This window comes from Seriola aureovittata, chromosome 1, assembly GCF_021018895.1.
Source record: "Seriola aureovittata isolate HTS-2021-v1 ecotype China chromosome 1, ASM2101889v1, whole genome shotgun sequence".
NCBI lineage: Eukaryota > Metazoa > Chordata > Actinopteri > Carangiformes > Carangidae > Seriola > Seriola aureovittata.
Window position 1 is genome coordinate 17,339,885 of NC_079364.1, and position 17,065 is coordinate 17,356,949.

Consider the following 17,065-nt stretch of genomic DNA (forward strand, 5'->3'; position numbering starts at 1 on the left):
ATAAATGTGTCTAAACAGTGACAGCCTGCACAGTCCTGCTGGCCAGGCCCCGTCGGTAAGACTACACCCTCAACAAACCCAGTCGCAAGATGAGTCCCAGCTGAGAGACAGCTCAATAGAGAATTAGTCAGTGGGAGACATCGGACAGTTAGAGAATCGGATAGATATCAGGGGTGTGATTAACATGATCCAGATTTTCACCTTGTTTGAGCACCTAGCTGAGTGCTGTGACCTTCCTGTAGCCTCATGGAGGTGCAAAATAATGAACAGGGAAAACAAAATAATATATTGATATATTTTACATCCAAATATAAGCAGTGACCTAAAAGACTGAGACGTGTTTACTGTTTGTCAGCTCAATCACACTGCACTCTCCTTCTTTCTGTGCATTGTCGTATAAAACAGTCAACCATGCTGTAGGATGATAAGAAAACTCATGAAACATGAAACACCCAAAACCCCAGAGCCAAAAAGAAAAGCAAAGCAAATCCATACAGCTAAAAGAACAGAGAGTGAGAGATAGAGGACAGAGGTGGGAGGGGTGCGGAGGGAGAGTGAAAGGTAGAGAAAGTCAGAGTGATGGTGAAACAGAGAGTTGCACTCAGAAAGAGGTCAGCTGTGTTGACAACGCTAAGTTAGAGAAGATTAAGAGGATACTTAAAGACATGAATGGATCGTAACTGTTGGTGAGTACAGAAAATGTTTTACCTCAGATTTTCCTTATGGTGAGTGATCGCTGATATTTAAAATTTACAAACAGGTTATACTCATTTCGGTCATTATCTACTATGTGCCAAACTGTCTTAAATCTCTTTAAGGATCAGAACTGGGTATTTAATTATGTTTTCAAATATCTTACTTCATTGTCTTTCTTTGGACACTCTATTGAGCATCACATTTGGACCTACTTTCAATAGTTTTATAAGTTAATTACATTACTGATACTTGTTTTAGTAACCATGCAGTGAAACTGGTACGGTAATGTGGCAGTCAGTCATTAAGGTTTAATATCCCCTCTCAAGTGAGATACTTTACTCCTTGAGTCCAAGGGAAAAAAACAGCATCCATTTAAACAGATGGTTTTGTGATATTCAATAGGAAAAGCAGCCCAGAGAGAAAGATGTGACACCACTGTGTCATTGTGCAAGTTGGCATGAGATGAAGATGGCAGAGAAAGGGCCAGGGATGGCCGCTCTTAGATTCACAAGCATCATCGTTTGTGCTGTTTTACTGGGACAAGGATCCCCTGAGAAGACAGGTGAGTGTGCCACCAAAACATGTCATTACATACAACAGCTGTATGTTTTGTTACAACACGTTCTTATTACATGATGCTGACTCAAACTATCTGTAATGGGACTCTTTCAGGAGGTGGTAAAGAGGACCGCAGAGATGACATTCTGAAGGAGATCATTTCAAAATGGAGTAAAGGAGGTGGTTGGACTCCTCTGAATGCTCCGCCAGAAACAAACAAGGACCAATCTGTCCACCCTTGGGTGAGGAATATCATGGGGAGCCTGAAAACACTTGGTCTTCTTCCCAGCAAGAACTTGCCTTCACTAAACAAGCCAATTGACAGACACCGACTCTCTGGCTTCCTCTACAACATCTCTCTGTACCTCCAAGAGATGGGTGCTGAGCTGGAGGAGGCGCCGGCAGAGCCAGATGAGGAGCAGCTGTGGGAGAAGGTGCTGCATTTCTTTCTTCAGTCTGAAGGGAGTGCTGCACTGAACCAGTGGAACGGCCGAGTGCCACCCCGACCCAGCGTCAAAGTGCAGGACTGGTTTTTATCCCTGAGGGGCAGTCCTCACTGGGACTGGCTCCTGGGACTGCTGCAGAGTCTGATCACTCTATCAGAGCATCAGCCCCTCAGGCCTCTCTTGACTTTCTTATCTCAGAACTGGAGGACACTGAGCGCTGTGCTGGAAGCTGCGCTTCAGGCTCTGGTCAGTGGGACCTATGGCCAGGCCAGCGCAGGCCTGCAGGGCTTCATCTGTGCTCTGAAGGGTCGTAGCGACTGTGCCTTCAGTGTTAGTTGGCTTCAGCAGCTGCTGCGTTTCTTAGAAACACGCAACTGGAAGCCTGTGGTCAGTTTACATCCAGCAGGAGAAGGAGCTGAACACAGTAAGGGCTCAGGTGCGTTTGGACGTTTGAAGCCCTTCAGCTTGCCTCCTGAGGCCATGAGGAAAGATGGGTTGTCTAGAAATGCATCTCTAGAAGACACGATGGCCACAGAGGATGATCTAGACTCCATGCAAAGTTTACTGCTGCATGCATTATCACGTTCAGGTGGAGGAGAGCGAGGAGGCCACTTGCCACAGAAAAATCTAGCTCTTGTGCAGAGCTTGGATGGGCTGAGGAGGGGCCTCCTGCACAGGGTGGGTAGTTCTGTTTACGGTAACCTGAGGAGGAAAGTGTCACGGGTTACCATGGCACTGCTTGATGATGTCAGCACCCTGGTGGACGTGCCACAGCCCAACGCTCAGGGCCGGTGCTCAGTTGGTGAGTTTGTGGAGCAGTTGGCTTCAGAGGTTTTTTGCACAGTCAATCACAACCTGCTGGCTATTTTCATAGAACATTTTAATGTTGTCAGTCATGTTTAAATCACATGCTTTCATACAAAGAATCTCATAATAGAATCATTAGGTGATTAAGAAAGATCTTTCATGACAAACACTATGTGGATGCACTCACACATTTGAATACTTTGCTTCAGAGAATGATTATGAGATTATGCAGCAAGTTTGCATAATGATAATAACAGATTAATTCAAACATATTCTAGTTAAGAATCCAAGATTGTATTTTGTTTAATTTTCCAAGCAAAACACCTTTTGGCCCTGGATTCACCTGAAAGATACAGGAGTGAATGTGACAGTGACACTGCTTTAAAATCTTTATAATCATCGTGGTCACTGAAAGCACCTGTTGTTATCTTGGCTAATCTCTTTATCCTCTCATTGATGTCAGTAACATTATATCTTGGGCATTGTTAGCTGAGCTGCACTGTTACATCAGGCCTAGTTGTGTACTGCAGGAGCTTTTTCCACCACTCATTCACTTTGATTTTCAATTAATATTTGCTTTTATTTGTCTTGTTTTGAAGGTGACCTGAGGCAGCTGATCTTATGGTAAGATACTTTGGGGATATGACTCATTGCATTTCACATGTTTGAGAGTAATAATCACATTTCTACTATCTGTCCATGCATATGCAGGGGGATAAGGCATAACGTGTCATGGAACACCCAGGCTTTGGGTGCGAGTTCCCAGGGTCTACCAAGCTCACTCCCATTCCTGTCCTGCCCTTCCACTGAGGGAGATGGAATAAGATCACAACAAACACCGGCCTTCTCGTCTCCTGAAACAACTCCTTTTTCACCGGAAATCTCCAAACAAAACCGCCTTCGTGGACTCTCTACTGCACCTCATAGCTCCCAGTTCAACCAGCTGCAAGCCGAGAGAACGAGAGAGAGAAATGACCAGCTGAAAGAGATGGAGTTCTCCACCTCCTCAGAAATCCTGGAGGCAGCGTGTAATGAAACCATCCCAGGCTTGACAGGTGTCTCCAACTTCACTGTGTTCCTCTACTGTAAACTGTTCGAAGGTGAGAACGGGTCCGTTGATCCTGCAGTGGCTCAGATGGGGCTCGACCTGCATGCCACGTGCTCTGATGCGGCTTGGTACCTGTCTGCTGCTGAGGACGACTTCCTTTGGGTCCATGTCTGCAGTGAGTTCTTTGCCCAAGAATTCAACAACACAGTGTGTGCCAACTCTTCATTCTGGCTGCAGAGAGCACATCAGGTAATGTGTCACTTTTTTGATGAGTATTTGAGTTGTTGCCTGGGAACTTTTTCATAAACGTCTGTGTCTTGGCAAGGCACTGACAACATGCTATTTGTATGTACTTGTGCATTGCTTGTTTTTTTTTACTCACAATTCCTTTTAACTCATGTTAACTTATCCCTGTTTTACTATTTGCAGGCTGCAGTGACAAAGGACTACCATTTTTTTAATCAGACAAGCATAGACGACTTGTGTGTGCAGCTTTCGGGTGAGGTGATAGGAAGTCCAGGACTCGATGAGAACTGTCTGGCTCAGTTGGGCAGCAGGTCGCTCAGTGCCCAGGCTTTTAGACACTGCTTCCTGCCGAACAACTCCGTCCTGATCTCAGCTCTGTGCGGCAGAGAGTCCGATGACTCGCACCGATCCTTGCCAGAGGGCAGCTGGGCCGCAGTGTACTGCTCCAAAATACTCAACTTCTCCCGTGCTGACAACGATGAGGAGACTTGTCAGTACAGGGAGTGGTCTGCGCATCACTTCACCAACATCACCCTCCTGGAGCTCTGTGAGCAGACACATGGGCTGAGAGAGTACATCTGTCTAAACACCACTCTCTACAATCACCTGCTAAGATCAGTGCCTCAGTTTGCTGACTTCTGTGCTGATCTCCAGGCAGAACTTGAGAGCAGGAAGTGCTTCCTGCAGAGGTTTTTTGACATACTCCCAGCACGATACGAGTTTGACACATCCCAACTGTGTGTGGACCCGGCCCCACTGCTGGTCGACATCCTTCACAAGCTGAGTGTGTGCGAGATCGAGGGAGGAGAGCGTGAAGGGTTTTTAGTGGCGCTGGGATATGTGTTGCGAGTGCTGGACTTCATGGTGGGCCTCTCTTCAGGTCTTGATGAGGGGGAAAGAGAGGCGAGGCAAGGTTTGGGTCAGGCCATCCTCCTCTCCAGTCTCCTTGACAACACATCCTGGGCCGCATTGCAGCCAGAAGCCTCCATTAGCGTCCTTCACACTCTGGGGGTCTTCCTGCGCAGAGAGCAGAACGCCACTGTGAAAGAGGACCTGCTGAGCTGCTTCAGTGTAAGATAGCTGACTGACACAAACACACACACACACACACACACACACACACACACACACACACACCACACACACACACACACACACACACACACACACACACACACACACAAAGATCAAAGAGTGAATAACTTTCTGCTGTCACATCAGCCCGTGTTGTGGGACCTCATCCAGAGGGACGATAACTCATCTGCTCTCAGGGTTCTGCTGCAGGTACTGGTCCGTGCAGCTACATTCACATTTATCATTACACAACACATCACCTCACTGAACTTTATATTTTGTTTAATGGCTCTATTTCTCCAGGAGTACCTCCAGATGCCAAGAGACAGCATTCGCACTCTCGTGATGTCTGCTGAAAAAGATGCAGTGAAGAGATTTCTCTCCCATATGCATCAAAGTTGGGACCAGCTACAAGTTGAAACCAGCCAGGTTTGTTCTAAAGCTCCAAACAAAACAATAAAGGTACCATTTGTGACACTTTTCATTAAGCTAATTGTGCAGGTAAATGCCCTCATCCTGTATTACAATGTACAGTTCTAATGACTATAGTTCTATTCTATTGCATTCTTTTGTGCTGTATCTATTTGATGTGAATCTATGTTTTCATGGCCCGTGCATGGTTAAAGAAAGCCAAACTGAATACACATCAGTTACTGTTCTGCTCTTTTGTTTTCTCTGTCAGGCTTCTCAAAAAGAGCTGCAAGCCATGGAAACAATGACCGCTGCTTTCATCCATAAGTTCCCCCGAGTGACCCCAGAACTGTTTGTGGACCTGTCTCAGTTCATACCCTTCATGTCTGTCTCCGACATCATGAGCTTCCCCGCCTCCCTGATTGTCAATGACAGCGTGTGAGTTTCCAACCCAATAAACATTTAGTCAGACACAGTGTAGCTTCCTGTCCTGATGCTAACAGCTTCTGCGTTGCTCTTCAGATTGACAGCCATTCGCGACCACAGCTCAGGGATGAAGTCGCTGCAGAAGAAGGCCTTTGTAAAACGGCTCCTGCAGTCGAGTGTTGTGGGCGATGTCCCTACGTGGCCACCTTACTTTCTCAGTTCCATCCTTCCGCTTTTGCCTTACCTACCAGTCGGTTGTTTTCAGCAACTGACATCACAGCAGGTTAGCGGCCATTTCACTGATTCCAAGCTCTTTACATTACCGCTGTATGTCTTCTTCACGTGTTAATCTGGGGTTCTTACATATGCATAGCAGACAAATCAAAGGGAAAACCTAAATAAATGATTAGAAAAATGCTTCCGTACAGGACCACTCAATTGTTTTATGAGTATAAAACAGTATATAAATCTCATGCTGTGGTTATCACAGTCACCAGATGTCAACTCAGGTAAACTCTTATGGGAGATTTTGGAGAACTCCACCAATCATCATCACTATATATTATTAGTTTTTCTAGTAATTTGTCACCCTTCTGTTTACAGTTGGTGAATTTTGTTTTCAGCTGGTTTCACATTTTAATCTGTGGTCTCTCTCTCTCAGCTTGCTCCTCTGGTAGAGTTGCTAGGAAATGGCAGTCTGGACGGTGTAAGGGGGCGCCATGTGCTCCGCACCTTGTTCAGCAAGAAGAAGAATCTGACCAGTGATAACATACTGAGGTGGGAGCTATGTTCATATAAATTCAGTAAAAAAGCATATTTCTCCACAGCATTAACAGTGGTCAAAAACTCCACGGTGAAGTTTCAATATAGATGCAGAGTTTCAGTCCTGCAATGTAAACATGACACTTTGGGAACTCATTGGTTATCATTGATGACTCATGTCAGGGTTTTGTTTCGGTATTAATGTGCTGTACTTTGCCAGGTGTGGCACAGTACATCTAATTCTCCTTCAGCACAAGTTGGTGCTGTCTTTATCTTTGTTTTATGATCAGGGAGAGTGAAGGATCATGACTTTTACAGGTTAGGAGTCCTTGCATGTTACCTGGATCCGGGAGAACTGGGTTCATATGTTCAGGACTCAGCTGCGTCCTCTGCTTTCTGGCAGCGGCTGGCTCAGTGCGTGTCAAAGGGGTTCATCAGTGCCAGCGGCAGGGTGAGGGGTGCATGTTCTTACTGATGTTTATTGTATGTGCAGAAAGTCTTCTTTAAACCACTATCATCTGTCAACTACCGCTCTGTTTTCTGCGTTGTTCCGCGCAATGTCTCACTAACGGTCTCACTGTGTCTCATGGATAGTTGTCCTCTTGGTTGATACCAGCAGTTCAGGCCCTGAATGTCAGCAGCATGGCTCCCTCAGAGCTGTCTGCTCTCAGTGGTCTGCTACCCCAGTTAGGAGCTTCCTTCTTGCTGTCTCTCCCCTCACAACAGCTCCTGGACATCCTCTCACAACCAGGGTTACACAGATATTCCTCAGCACAGGTCAGCAGGGATTGTATTTTTCCTTTCATGCATTGCTGCTTGTCATTCTTATCTTAGGAAATGTTGCTAACTGTTCTCCACCATTTATTAGATATCAGTAATTTTCACCTGTCCTCACCCTGCCATATGGCTTCAAGTGTAACTGTAGATCCACAATTCATTTGCTACAATATCTCATTAAACATTGGTGAAATATGTGACCTTTACCTCAAATACTGCAGCGGTCTTAGAATGTGAATACTTTTAATACACTATTTTGTATGCCCACTTCATTCATTTTTTAATACCTTCTTCAGGCATTTCAAATGTTATCCAAAATTTCCAAGGACACCAATGTAAGTAGACATTTTCAAAATATTTCTGCAGAATTTCAACCAACTGCACACTCACCATTGTGTTTCTCTCTCCCTTTCCAGCTCACTGTGGAAAAACTGTGCAGACTGAAGCCGTTACACTCTGGTCTGTCCCCCGCTGTGCTCAGAGACCTCCAGTGGCCTGAGATTGGTGAAATTGCCCACTGTCGGTGCTGGAGAACATTGCTAACTGAGCTGAAGCCTGGCCATAGAGCCATGCTGTACAATGCAGTGCAGGAGGTAACATCCCTTTCTGTCTGAAGTACATCAGTTATCACTTCTCTTATATTTTCATCCCTCCTTATAATTTGCTGCGACTCGTACGTTGTCGTCACATCTTGAGTGAAAGACAGAGCGGCGGTGCAGAGGTTTTGGCAGTTGATGTAAATTAACATCTCTTACGGATTGTGTAAAAAGCCTAAAAACCTATTGGGGGAAAAAAAAAAACTGAGTTACATAAATCTGGCTAATCCGGCACTATGGTTTCCAGAGTTTTCATTTGATCCACATGTGTGAGACTATGCTTTGTGTTCCCTAAAAGGCTTTTCCGTGTAAATTTCAGTGGGGTTTTTTTTTTTTTGGTTGTATGTCAACAGGCTTTACACAGAGACGTGCAGAACATCACACAGCAGGTAAACTGTCTTTTACCATTTGTCCCTCTGAGGAACCTGATAGAGGCCACGAACAGAGAAACAATCATGAGAGATGCCAGCATGTACGGAAACATACACTGGTCACCACAGCAGGTGCGCATTTTACTTCAGTCTGCTCTTGTGTGCTGTGTAACTTTGCATTAATATGACAACAATAAGTTCCCAGTTCTCTAAAGAAGAAAAAGTAACCAGATTCAGTCTTAGCTCCCTTTAATCTGCAACTCATTGGATATGCTTCACGTGAGCCTTTCAGGATATTAATACTCCATACACATCAGCCGCCATCAAGCTAATTAGTTTGGATGTTGTACAATGGTGTAGAGGAGTGTAGCATAAATTAATAATAGCTACCTTAAAGGGATTTTGTCACAGCCAAGAGTGTATTAACCGGCTTTGACCACCTGTTCTCAGCCTCTCAGCCTAACAAGACCTAAGTCAAATCAATAAAGACTGCCCTTTTCACTATGTAGCTACACTGAAATACACTGTGGCACTGCATATGAAGCCTAAACTGCTCTGACCAATATGTTAGGTAGTTATCAAATAGATTTAGGGTCCAACTCAAAAAGGATTTCACTGCATATATTCAACACAGTATATTTAATGTGGTGCGGTCTCATGATTGATAAACCACCAGTGTTTCATTCCACATCCAGTCTGGTAATTTTTCCACAGTGTGGTACTGCTTTTTAACAAAACTACAAGTTTAAAGTCCATGCTGTGATCAAGAGATCACTAAAGCAGCTAACCTCATGTTAAGCTGCCTATTAAATTCTACCTAGACGTTCTGTGTACAGTACTCTAGTCCTTGTATGAGAGTGACACAAAGGAAAGCTAATAGTGTTCAAAATGGAAAAATCTTTAGTAAAACATAAAGGTTTGGGTCTAATATTGGAAGGACGGAAGGATAGGATCATCAAAAACGTCCACAACAATCTGACCAGTTTTTAAAATCTTCTCACTCTGGACTTGAACTCCATAAAATGACATTTTACCCAAAATCTTTTAAGCATTAAACACCCAGCAACTGTACAGTACTCTAGGAACATGGGGAATACTGCTGGTATGTTGTATGGTCCCTTAAAGTAACTGCAAGTTGATTTAGATTCTTTATTTAAAATATTGCTGTTAACCACAGTCAAAACGCTGACTCTGACACTTTCTTTCTGTACAGGCTCAGTTTCTGTTCAAAAAAACCTATGAATTTAAAAACATTACCATCGAGTCTGTGAGGTGAGTTGGACCTACTGGATCAGCTCGTCCATTCCCATGATTTTAATCAATGAGTAATTTTTCTTACAAACTCAACACAAGCAGATCACATCATCAGTCATTTTCAGGTCAAATACTCAATTGAAATAATAACCCCTCTTTCACCTGTAGGGCTCTGGGTCATGTTGCCGGTGGAATGAGCTGTGACTTTTTGAGGCTTTGGACCAACGACACAGATTTTGCAGAGCTGCTTCAGTTTGTTAGTGAGCTGCCTGGAGGCACGAGACCTGCTCTGGTGAGGAACATACACTTCATCACCCCTCAAACTCTTAGTCACGATCTCTGACACGCAGCCATGATTCATTCGACTGATTTGCTAATGCATTAAATGAATGTTGCCATAACAAACTGAAAATGTTAAATACTAACAAGTTCAGATGTGTTTTGGCTGTGTTACCAGCGGAAATGTATCGTAGAGGAAATAAGGAAACAACCTGAACTCGACCTCAGTGTTTTGAGCTCTGGGTTTGCTGTGACATTACCGTAAGTATCTCTTTATTAAACATGTATTTTACTCTTTTTCATAGATGTTTTACAGTTTATCCAATCATTACTATAATTACACCTTTGCTCTGTTCTTTTCCAGAGTGACGATGATAGAGAACCTCTCTAATGCATCCTTCAGAGCCATTTTAGACCACATCCACACACGCTTTGCTGATTTCCTCAGACTGCCACATTACAAGCAGACGAATTTGGCTGAGAAGGCCGTGACTGAGCTGGTAAAACACAATATGTTTTAGGTAGAAAAGTGTAATCAGAAAGCAGTTGTTGCATGTTATTTATAAGCATCATTAAGATGAAATAGAATTTCCAAACCTCAGGGTAATTTAAATGACAAACCATAACCTAGAGTACCCAGATTAAAGTGGAACTCAGAGATACTATTTCTGGTCAAATGAAATTAGGGCTTGTGTCAGTGATGGTGAGTCATGTATTTGGTTTGTATTAATGGGGCAGAGAGAACAAGCTGGTTTGTGTGTGCTTGCTTGAAGAGCCTCAACCAACAAATGTTGGGAGAGAAAACAGATGGAGAGGAAGATTCAGGCCATAGCCTGCTTCATCCTCGCAACAGCTTTTCACACAAGTGAAGTCATATCAGTGTGAAATCCTTGTAATCCAGGTCCCCTGTGTGCATGTGGTGCTCTGCAGGGCTCTTCTCAGGCTGAGGAGGAGATTGACGGCACCACTCTGGACATCCTGGGGCCTTTACTGCCTTTCTTGGACCGGGACAGTTTGGCCCTGGTGGACAGAAGAGCTCTGGCTCTGCGGCTGGAGGAGATGAGAGGTTTCTGTCTTCCTAAAGAGGCTCTGAGAGATATTAGTGCCCTGCTCACTCAGAAAGACTTACTCGGGTAAAGGACTACATTTAGAAAACACTACAGGGTCCTGGTTATGACACATTGGTCATTAATATGTCATATATATGTCATATGTTATAGACAGGTTTAAACAGTATGTATTTTTATGATATTATTAAGAATCAAAGTGTCCAGCGACAAATTGGCCACACGCATACTACCAAAAACAAAACAAGCAAAAACTGAAAAAACAATTACAAACAAGAGTAATTATGAAATACCAAGACATAAAATGCTTATTCCTGTGGTGTTTTATGGCTCTATAATGGTTCATTTTCTGATAACAAATGTTGATTTCAAGGCTGAATGCTTGGCTCTTAAATTCCAGGAAATGTTTCAGGGTGGCTGTTCATGAACTCATGTTACAAACTAAAACAAGATTAAGAGGCTACAGCCATGCTAGCAGCTATTTTGCAAGCTAAGGCTGATTTTGCATGTTTTTAAACATAAAACAAAGTAGAGATGGACAGAATGCATATGATATAATACAAATTGAAATTTCAGCCTAATGGTGGTGCTAGATGAAATGTTAAAAGATACCAAAGTCTTTAGGATTCATCCTGGGCGACCATGAATGTCTGTATCAAATTTCATGGCAATCCATTTTAGAGATGTTTCATCCTGGACCAAAGTGGTGGTGGACTAACCGACAAACTTATCCCATATTGCTAGATATATTCGGTCATATCAGAAAAGGATGCCACAACATTCACCTATAAGTGAATATAGTACACAGAAATTTTGATCAGGGAGTAATAATTCATACGTATGAACGAAACACCTTCAGCACTTGTTAGTTTAAAGTAGTAGAATAAACCTAGGAGAGCAGAACAGTTTGGATTTAGTCTAAAATACATTCTCATGCCTGAAAAAAATCAGCACTGTGCCTGCAGTAAGACAAGGATTACTTAAAACAGCAGCATTGGTAAGATTTGTGATTTGTGATTTGATGCCAGGGAGCCTTCCACTTGGCAAGTTGGAGATGTTGAACATTTGAGCAGGTTGGTGTTTTCTCTCTCAACAAAGCAGATTAACGCCATCCCACTGGTAAGAACCCAAAAGCACCATCCCATGCAAGTAATTAATTTCACTGCAATTTGGTTTTCTGAGATTTATCCTAACAATTTCATGTGTTATTCCTGTGCAGACAGTGTTGGATCAAGACACGGTGGAGCAGGTGCTGGTGGGTCAAAGGCGCTGGGAGGACAGTGAGGTGGGCGGAGTGTGTATCACTCAGTGTGTGGACCAGCGTCGCCAGAGACAGCAGACCCAGAGTCTCATTCGAGGGATTGTCAAAGCACGGAGCAGGAGGGCAAAAGGTTCAATAAATATTTCCTACAACTCCTAGTGCTGTTGTTACAATGTGTGTAATGCATTTACCTACAGGTAGAGCAACTGTTATCAGTTTACCACTCCATCACTTGTGACCTACACAGTCCATAAGTGTCTATGTGAATTGGGAAATGTCTTTGTGGAAGCTTCTGTAGCGTTGCAGTGAATCCACCACATGTGTCTCTTTGAGTAGCGCCAGTTCCAAGCTGTGCAGACATCAGAGGGACGTTTCCTTCAGCTTGGTCGTCCACTCAGCTCAGCCGTATATCGCAGGAGGATCTGAAACAGTGTATAGAGGTTTTCGGTCAGGACGCTTCGCTGAGCTCTGAGCAGCGCCGGTCACTGTGGGTGAAACTGAGGCAGGTCGGTAGAAACTCAGCTCTACTAAAGACCATGCAAAGTTCATCGTGATTTCATTTCTTTCTTGTATTTGTTTGTTATTTTCACTCTCAAGTCTTCCACACAAACTGCTCTCCTCTACAGAAATATGAATACAACCTGTTCCCTCCCATGGATTGAGCAGACTCTGTTTGGGTCTGTCTGTAGGAGTAATATGTATCATCCTCCAGATTCATTCAGTCTGACCTGTGGAGCAGCAGTTCTGTCCCCCACACAGTTAAGATTTTGTCTCCATCAGGCTGCGACACAATTCTTGGTAAAAAAAAAATGCATCAGCCCTAATAATATAATCAGAATTTGACTATTGGTGTCTGAGAATTCCTGCTTTTTTTTTTTTAAATAGCTTTTCCCCGTTGAATGTAAATTTGAAAACAAAAAGTAAGAAGGCCAGTAAACAGGCTGTTGCATCCTGACTGGTGGTTTCCAACCCTGAGAGACAAGGACAGCTGAATAATACATGAGTAGTGTTTTAATATCAGTATAATCTATGGTTGTCCCATGCTGTGGTTCTTCACTTAATCCAGTCCTTCAGTCCGGTGAGAGAGCTGAGGGCGGAGCAGGTGCTGGCTCTGGGCTCAGTGGTGACTGAGATGGGAGAGAGAGAGCTGCAGGATGCAAATCTCACTGACCTTGGTGTGTTGGCACATCTGGGGACGCTGACAGGCTGGAGCCCTAAAAAGGTGAACTTTTGAATTTTTCATCCTGATGTAAAACTGCAGGAAAATGACACGATCTCAACTTGAATACTCTGCGGTAAATGCTACTGTTTGCTGTCGTTTCAGATGAGAGCAGTTATTTTGGGTGTGATGCGGAAACGCAAACTGAAAGTGGAGCAGTTAACAGTCGTTGATCTGGCAGCATTTGGCCATCTGATCTGTGGTCTGTATCCCTCAGAGATTAAGAAACTGACCCCTTACAATCTCAGGTCAGTCAGATACTTGATGTATGATTATTTTCATTCCCAAATTAATGCAACACTTAAAAAAACTATTTAAAAAAACACCTTAGACAACTGATAGAGCCTGAAAGAGGCCCATTTATTTATGGACCGTATTGAAATCATCACCAAATTATCCAATATTTCCAAAGGAACAATCATGACAACATAAGTCAAACACGAGACAAGTGACATCGACCAGAAGGAATATGAACAAAGTTGGACATATACAGTAAAAAAGGAGTTGACAAAAAATGCTAATTTTGTAATTTGTAAAAGTATAGTAATGAAACTCGGTCTATGTGGCATTACAGAACAGCTTGCTTGTAGTTTTGGAGAGACGTTAATTGATATCACATACACCTGCTGACAGATGTAGGACGCACATTTATGAGCAGCACAAACCTCATGAAAATGTTTTACACGCACTCAGAGGGATATAAAGTTCTGAATCTTTTTCCTCAACCTGCAGTGTGGCTGTCCTGTTCCTGCGGGAGATGACCCTGCCATGCACAGAGCAGCAGATGGAAGCGTTGACAAGCCGGTTGTCCAGCCCGGAAGCCTTTGGTCCAGCCAGCGCTTGGGGACCAGAGGTCTTCACTGAAATTGGGACATTGGCAGGTACAGCACTGAGATAATATCCCTGGAGGTATAAACTTCTTTGCTATCAACTTTTTGTTCTTTTTTTTTTATTGCTTTTCTTTCAAAGAGTGAGGAGGGCAGGAGAAAGAAATGACAGTTCTTGGATGGATAGGCACAATTAAAAATATCCCCGAGGGTACAGACTTAAGGGTGAAAAAGGGCAGGTTTCTTTTTAAAACGTTTCCTCTGATTTTATATGAGAAACATTAATTATCTGACAACAGTGTTTGTCTCCTGGTCCAGCGGGCCTGGAGGATATGGTGCTGTCGGCTCTGGTACAAGAACAAGTGGAAGGAATCACCCCTGAAGCCATCGCTCTGATGTCACCAAAGAAGCTGGCAGTGAGTTTCACCCAGGAATTTAGGGCTATTTATTCAGGCTAATCAACATACATGTGCATGTGCTGTATAAGTGGCATAAATGGAAGTTTTGACTAAATCGTTCGATGTTGAAATATTATACTTAGCTTCTACTGTGAAATAGAGGAAACATTACATCCCATTCCCTGCAGACATTTTGAGAAGTCTCATCAGGAAGAGTAAATAAATAATCAAAGGAATGATGGCCTAATTCTGTTTAGCTGCTTCAGTCTCAGGGTCCTGGTGTTGTTCATGCTGCCTCACTGTCACACTGGCATGACTTTCTGGGACACGCAAACAGAACAGAGCCATGAAATAGGCCAATAACAACAAAAGTACAATTTAAAAAAAAAAATGTTATTTATGTTCATGATATTTAATACATTAGGTCATTATCATGACATACTACTGTATTTTCTGTAAGTTACTAATTATTTAATGCTGAAAGACTTAAGACATTTAAGAAAAAAAAAATCAACACTAAAATATTCCTCCTTTAAAATACATCTGCTTCTTTTCCTTCAATAGAAAATCCAGGATCTATGAATACAAAGTATTTTTAATTTCTAATGTTTAACAACGGGACACAAAACATCTCTTCACTGAAAATTCAGTGTAGGTGCATTCAAAATGTGAAGTTTCACACCCATGTAAACTGCATGCATACTAAAATGCTACTTGTCAAACTGCACATACATAAGTTAACAATAAGCAAAACACATTTCTGAGTGAAGGAGGACTTTAATGAAACTGGCTGACTCAGAAAAACAATCTGAGAATATAAACCAAAAGCAATCACAGTGCCGTACTACATCTGCATTTCCGCCAGTAAAAAGGAGAATCTTATACAGAAAAAGGGCTGTTACAGTGGGTTGGGATAAAAGGCTCAAAAAACTCATGGACTAATTAGGAATGGAGCAAGACGCTTATGCTCTCCAACAAAATTATACCGGACAAAGTCAATTTTGGACTCATATAAAGACATACATAAAAAGAACGTGCAGTAAGGGACACATAGAATACATTATTTGATTCAGGGAGAGGGATATCAATAGGAAACCCCCTTCCCATGTATATGTACATGTGATGGTTTAATTTCTTTACTGTCCATATTCATATTAAAAAATGATGCCATAACGTTTGACAAAAGGGTGCTCCCTCTTTACCCTGGGTGCCTCCCCTCAGATGACAAAGTTTCCTGCAGGAGTTCGTGTTTGTGTTGGATGTCTGTCTGACAGGTGGTGTTCAGTGCAGTTCAGCTGTCGTGGCTGAGCGTGGAGCAAGCGTGGGCTGTCACAGAGGAGCAGTGGACTGAGCTGGACACCGAGCAGAGACACGCAGTTGGACTAGCTCGATATGAAGGAGACATCCTGCTGGAGCTGAGAGGTGCATCCATAGAAAAATAATTGTGATAAAATTTCATTTTAATAACCTCCTTCATAGTGAGTGTCTGAATGTTATTTTATCTATTTGAGTAAGTTTTTGTGAGCACTTACACTTTTTATTATGACATTACTTGCCTGTATGGAGCAACCAATATGATTTTTATGTTGTGTTTATAAGGTGATGATAAACGCTCTGTTCCTCTGCCTCCACAGGGAGAAACCAGGCTGCAGCAGCCCTGAATACAGACAGCCTCGCTTTCTGCTCACTGGCTCTGTGCCTCCTGTTATGGCAACTAATCTGAAATGCTGGAACAAATTTAACTGTCCATTGACCTCTCTTGGTATCACCATCTTATTTGTACTTCAAATAAATATTTTGAACTGGTCTGCTCCCTCTGTGTGTTGGTCCTTTCATTTACATTACTCTTGACTGCTCTGCTGCACATATTTCACTTTTATGTGAATTATGAGCCTGGAAGAACGTAAATCACTCTATGTAGCTGTAACATGTAGCTATACTGTTTTGTTAGAGCAATCAGAGGAAGTGATCCAATGACTAATGTTTATTTGACAAAATTTACAGGGAAATTTGAATATCTTAAATGTTTTCCTTTAAATTACATGTTGGGGTCTATAAAATGTATTTATTTATAACTTCTATTAGCTCAGTAACACCTACCATCGGGCCCTGTGACCTCTATGGGAATCTTCCTCCCAGTAGGACTTAGTTTGCAAATTTAATTACAGAAATGCTTCAGATTTGCTGTATGAATCTTTTCTAAGTACAATACCTGTCTCACTTCTTTTATATCTAAACTTTAGGTTTACAGATAAATTATTTAATTGCACATTTAAGGAATTCGACCCACTTAGCTTAGTATTAGCTTGTGGTCCTGTCTAGTACAGGGTTCCTGAGTCAAACTCTAGTTTCAACACTAGTTTTATCTGTTATCGTCCTTGTGCATATTTCTTTTCTTTTTAATTATTTTTTAGGGCATCTTATGCCTTTATTAGATAGATCGAATGGAGAGGTAACTGCAAATGAGGGGAGAAAGAGATAGGGAATGACATGCAGAAAAGGTCACCTGCCTTATGGGAACCAATAATGAAAGTTGGGTTAA

The 17,065-nt window shown here is 42.6% G+C and overlaps 1 protein-coding gene across 1 annotated transcript; it reads left to right on the plus strand.

The window, feature by feature from the left end:
• Positions 1-359: 359 nt before the first annotated feature.
• Positions 360-16,329, plus strand: LOC130177083 (stereocilin). Its single transcript, XM_056388556.1, has 30 exons — positions 360-686; positions 1,099-1,258; positions 1,369-2,502; positions 3,107-3,131; positions 3,219-3,804; positions 3,985-4,872; positions 5,023-5,085; positions 5,179-5,304; positions 5,558-5,724; positions 5,809-5,995; positions 6,374-6,489; positions 6,793-6,925; positions 7,069-7,251; positions 7,548-7,586; positions 7,668-7,844; positions 8,201-8,350; positions 9,432-9,490; positions 9,641-9,764; positions 9,930-10,012; positions 10,116-10,251; positions 10,682-10,884; positions 11,847-11,937; positions 12,038-12,209; positions 12,416-12,585; positions 13,146-13,301; positions 13,404-13,546; positions 14,031-14,179; positions 14,444-14,541; positions 15,798-15,945; positions 16,158-16,329. Exons 2-30 carry the CDS (start codon positions 1,159-1,161, stop codon positions 16,244-16,246), a joined length of 5,895 nt encoding a protein of 1,964 aa, XP_056244531.1. The 5' UTR covers positions 360-686; positions 1,099-1,158; the 3' UTR covers positions 16,247-16,329.
• Positions 16,330-17,065: the final 736 nt, after the last annotated feature.

Coding starts and splice junctions, on each gene's coding strand:
- LOC130177083 (XM_056388556.1), top strand. CDS start 1,159: ATGAAGATGGCAGAGAAAGGGCCAGGGATGGCCGCTCTTAGATTCACA. Junction 5,086..5,178: donor CTCTCAGGGTTCTGCTGCAG/GTACTGGTCCGT, acceptor CTATTTCTCCAG/GAGTACCTCCAGATGCCAAG. Junction 13,302..13,403: donor CAGGCTGGAGCCCTAAAAAG/GTGAACTTTTGA, acceptor CTGTCGTTTCAG/ATGAGAGCAGTTATTTTGGG.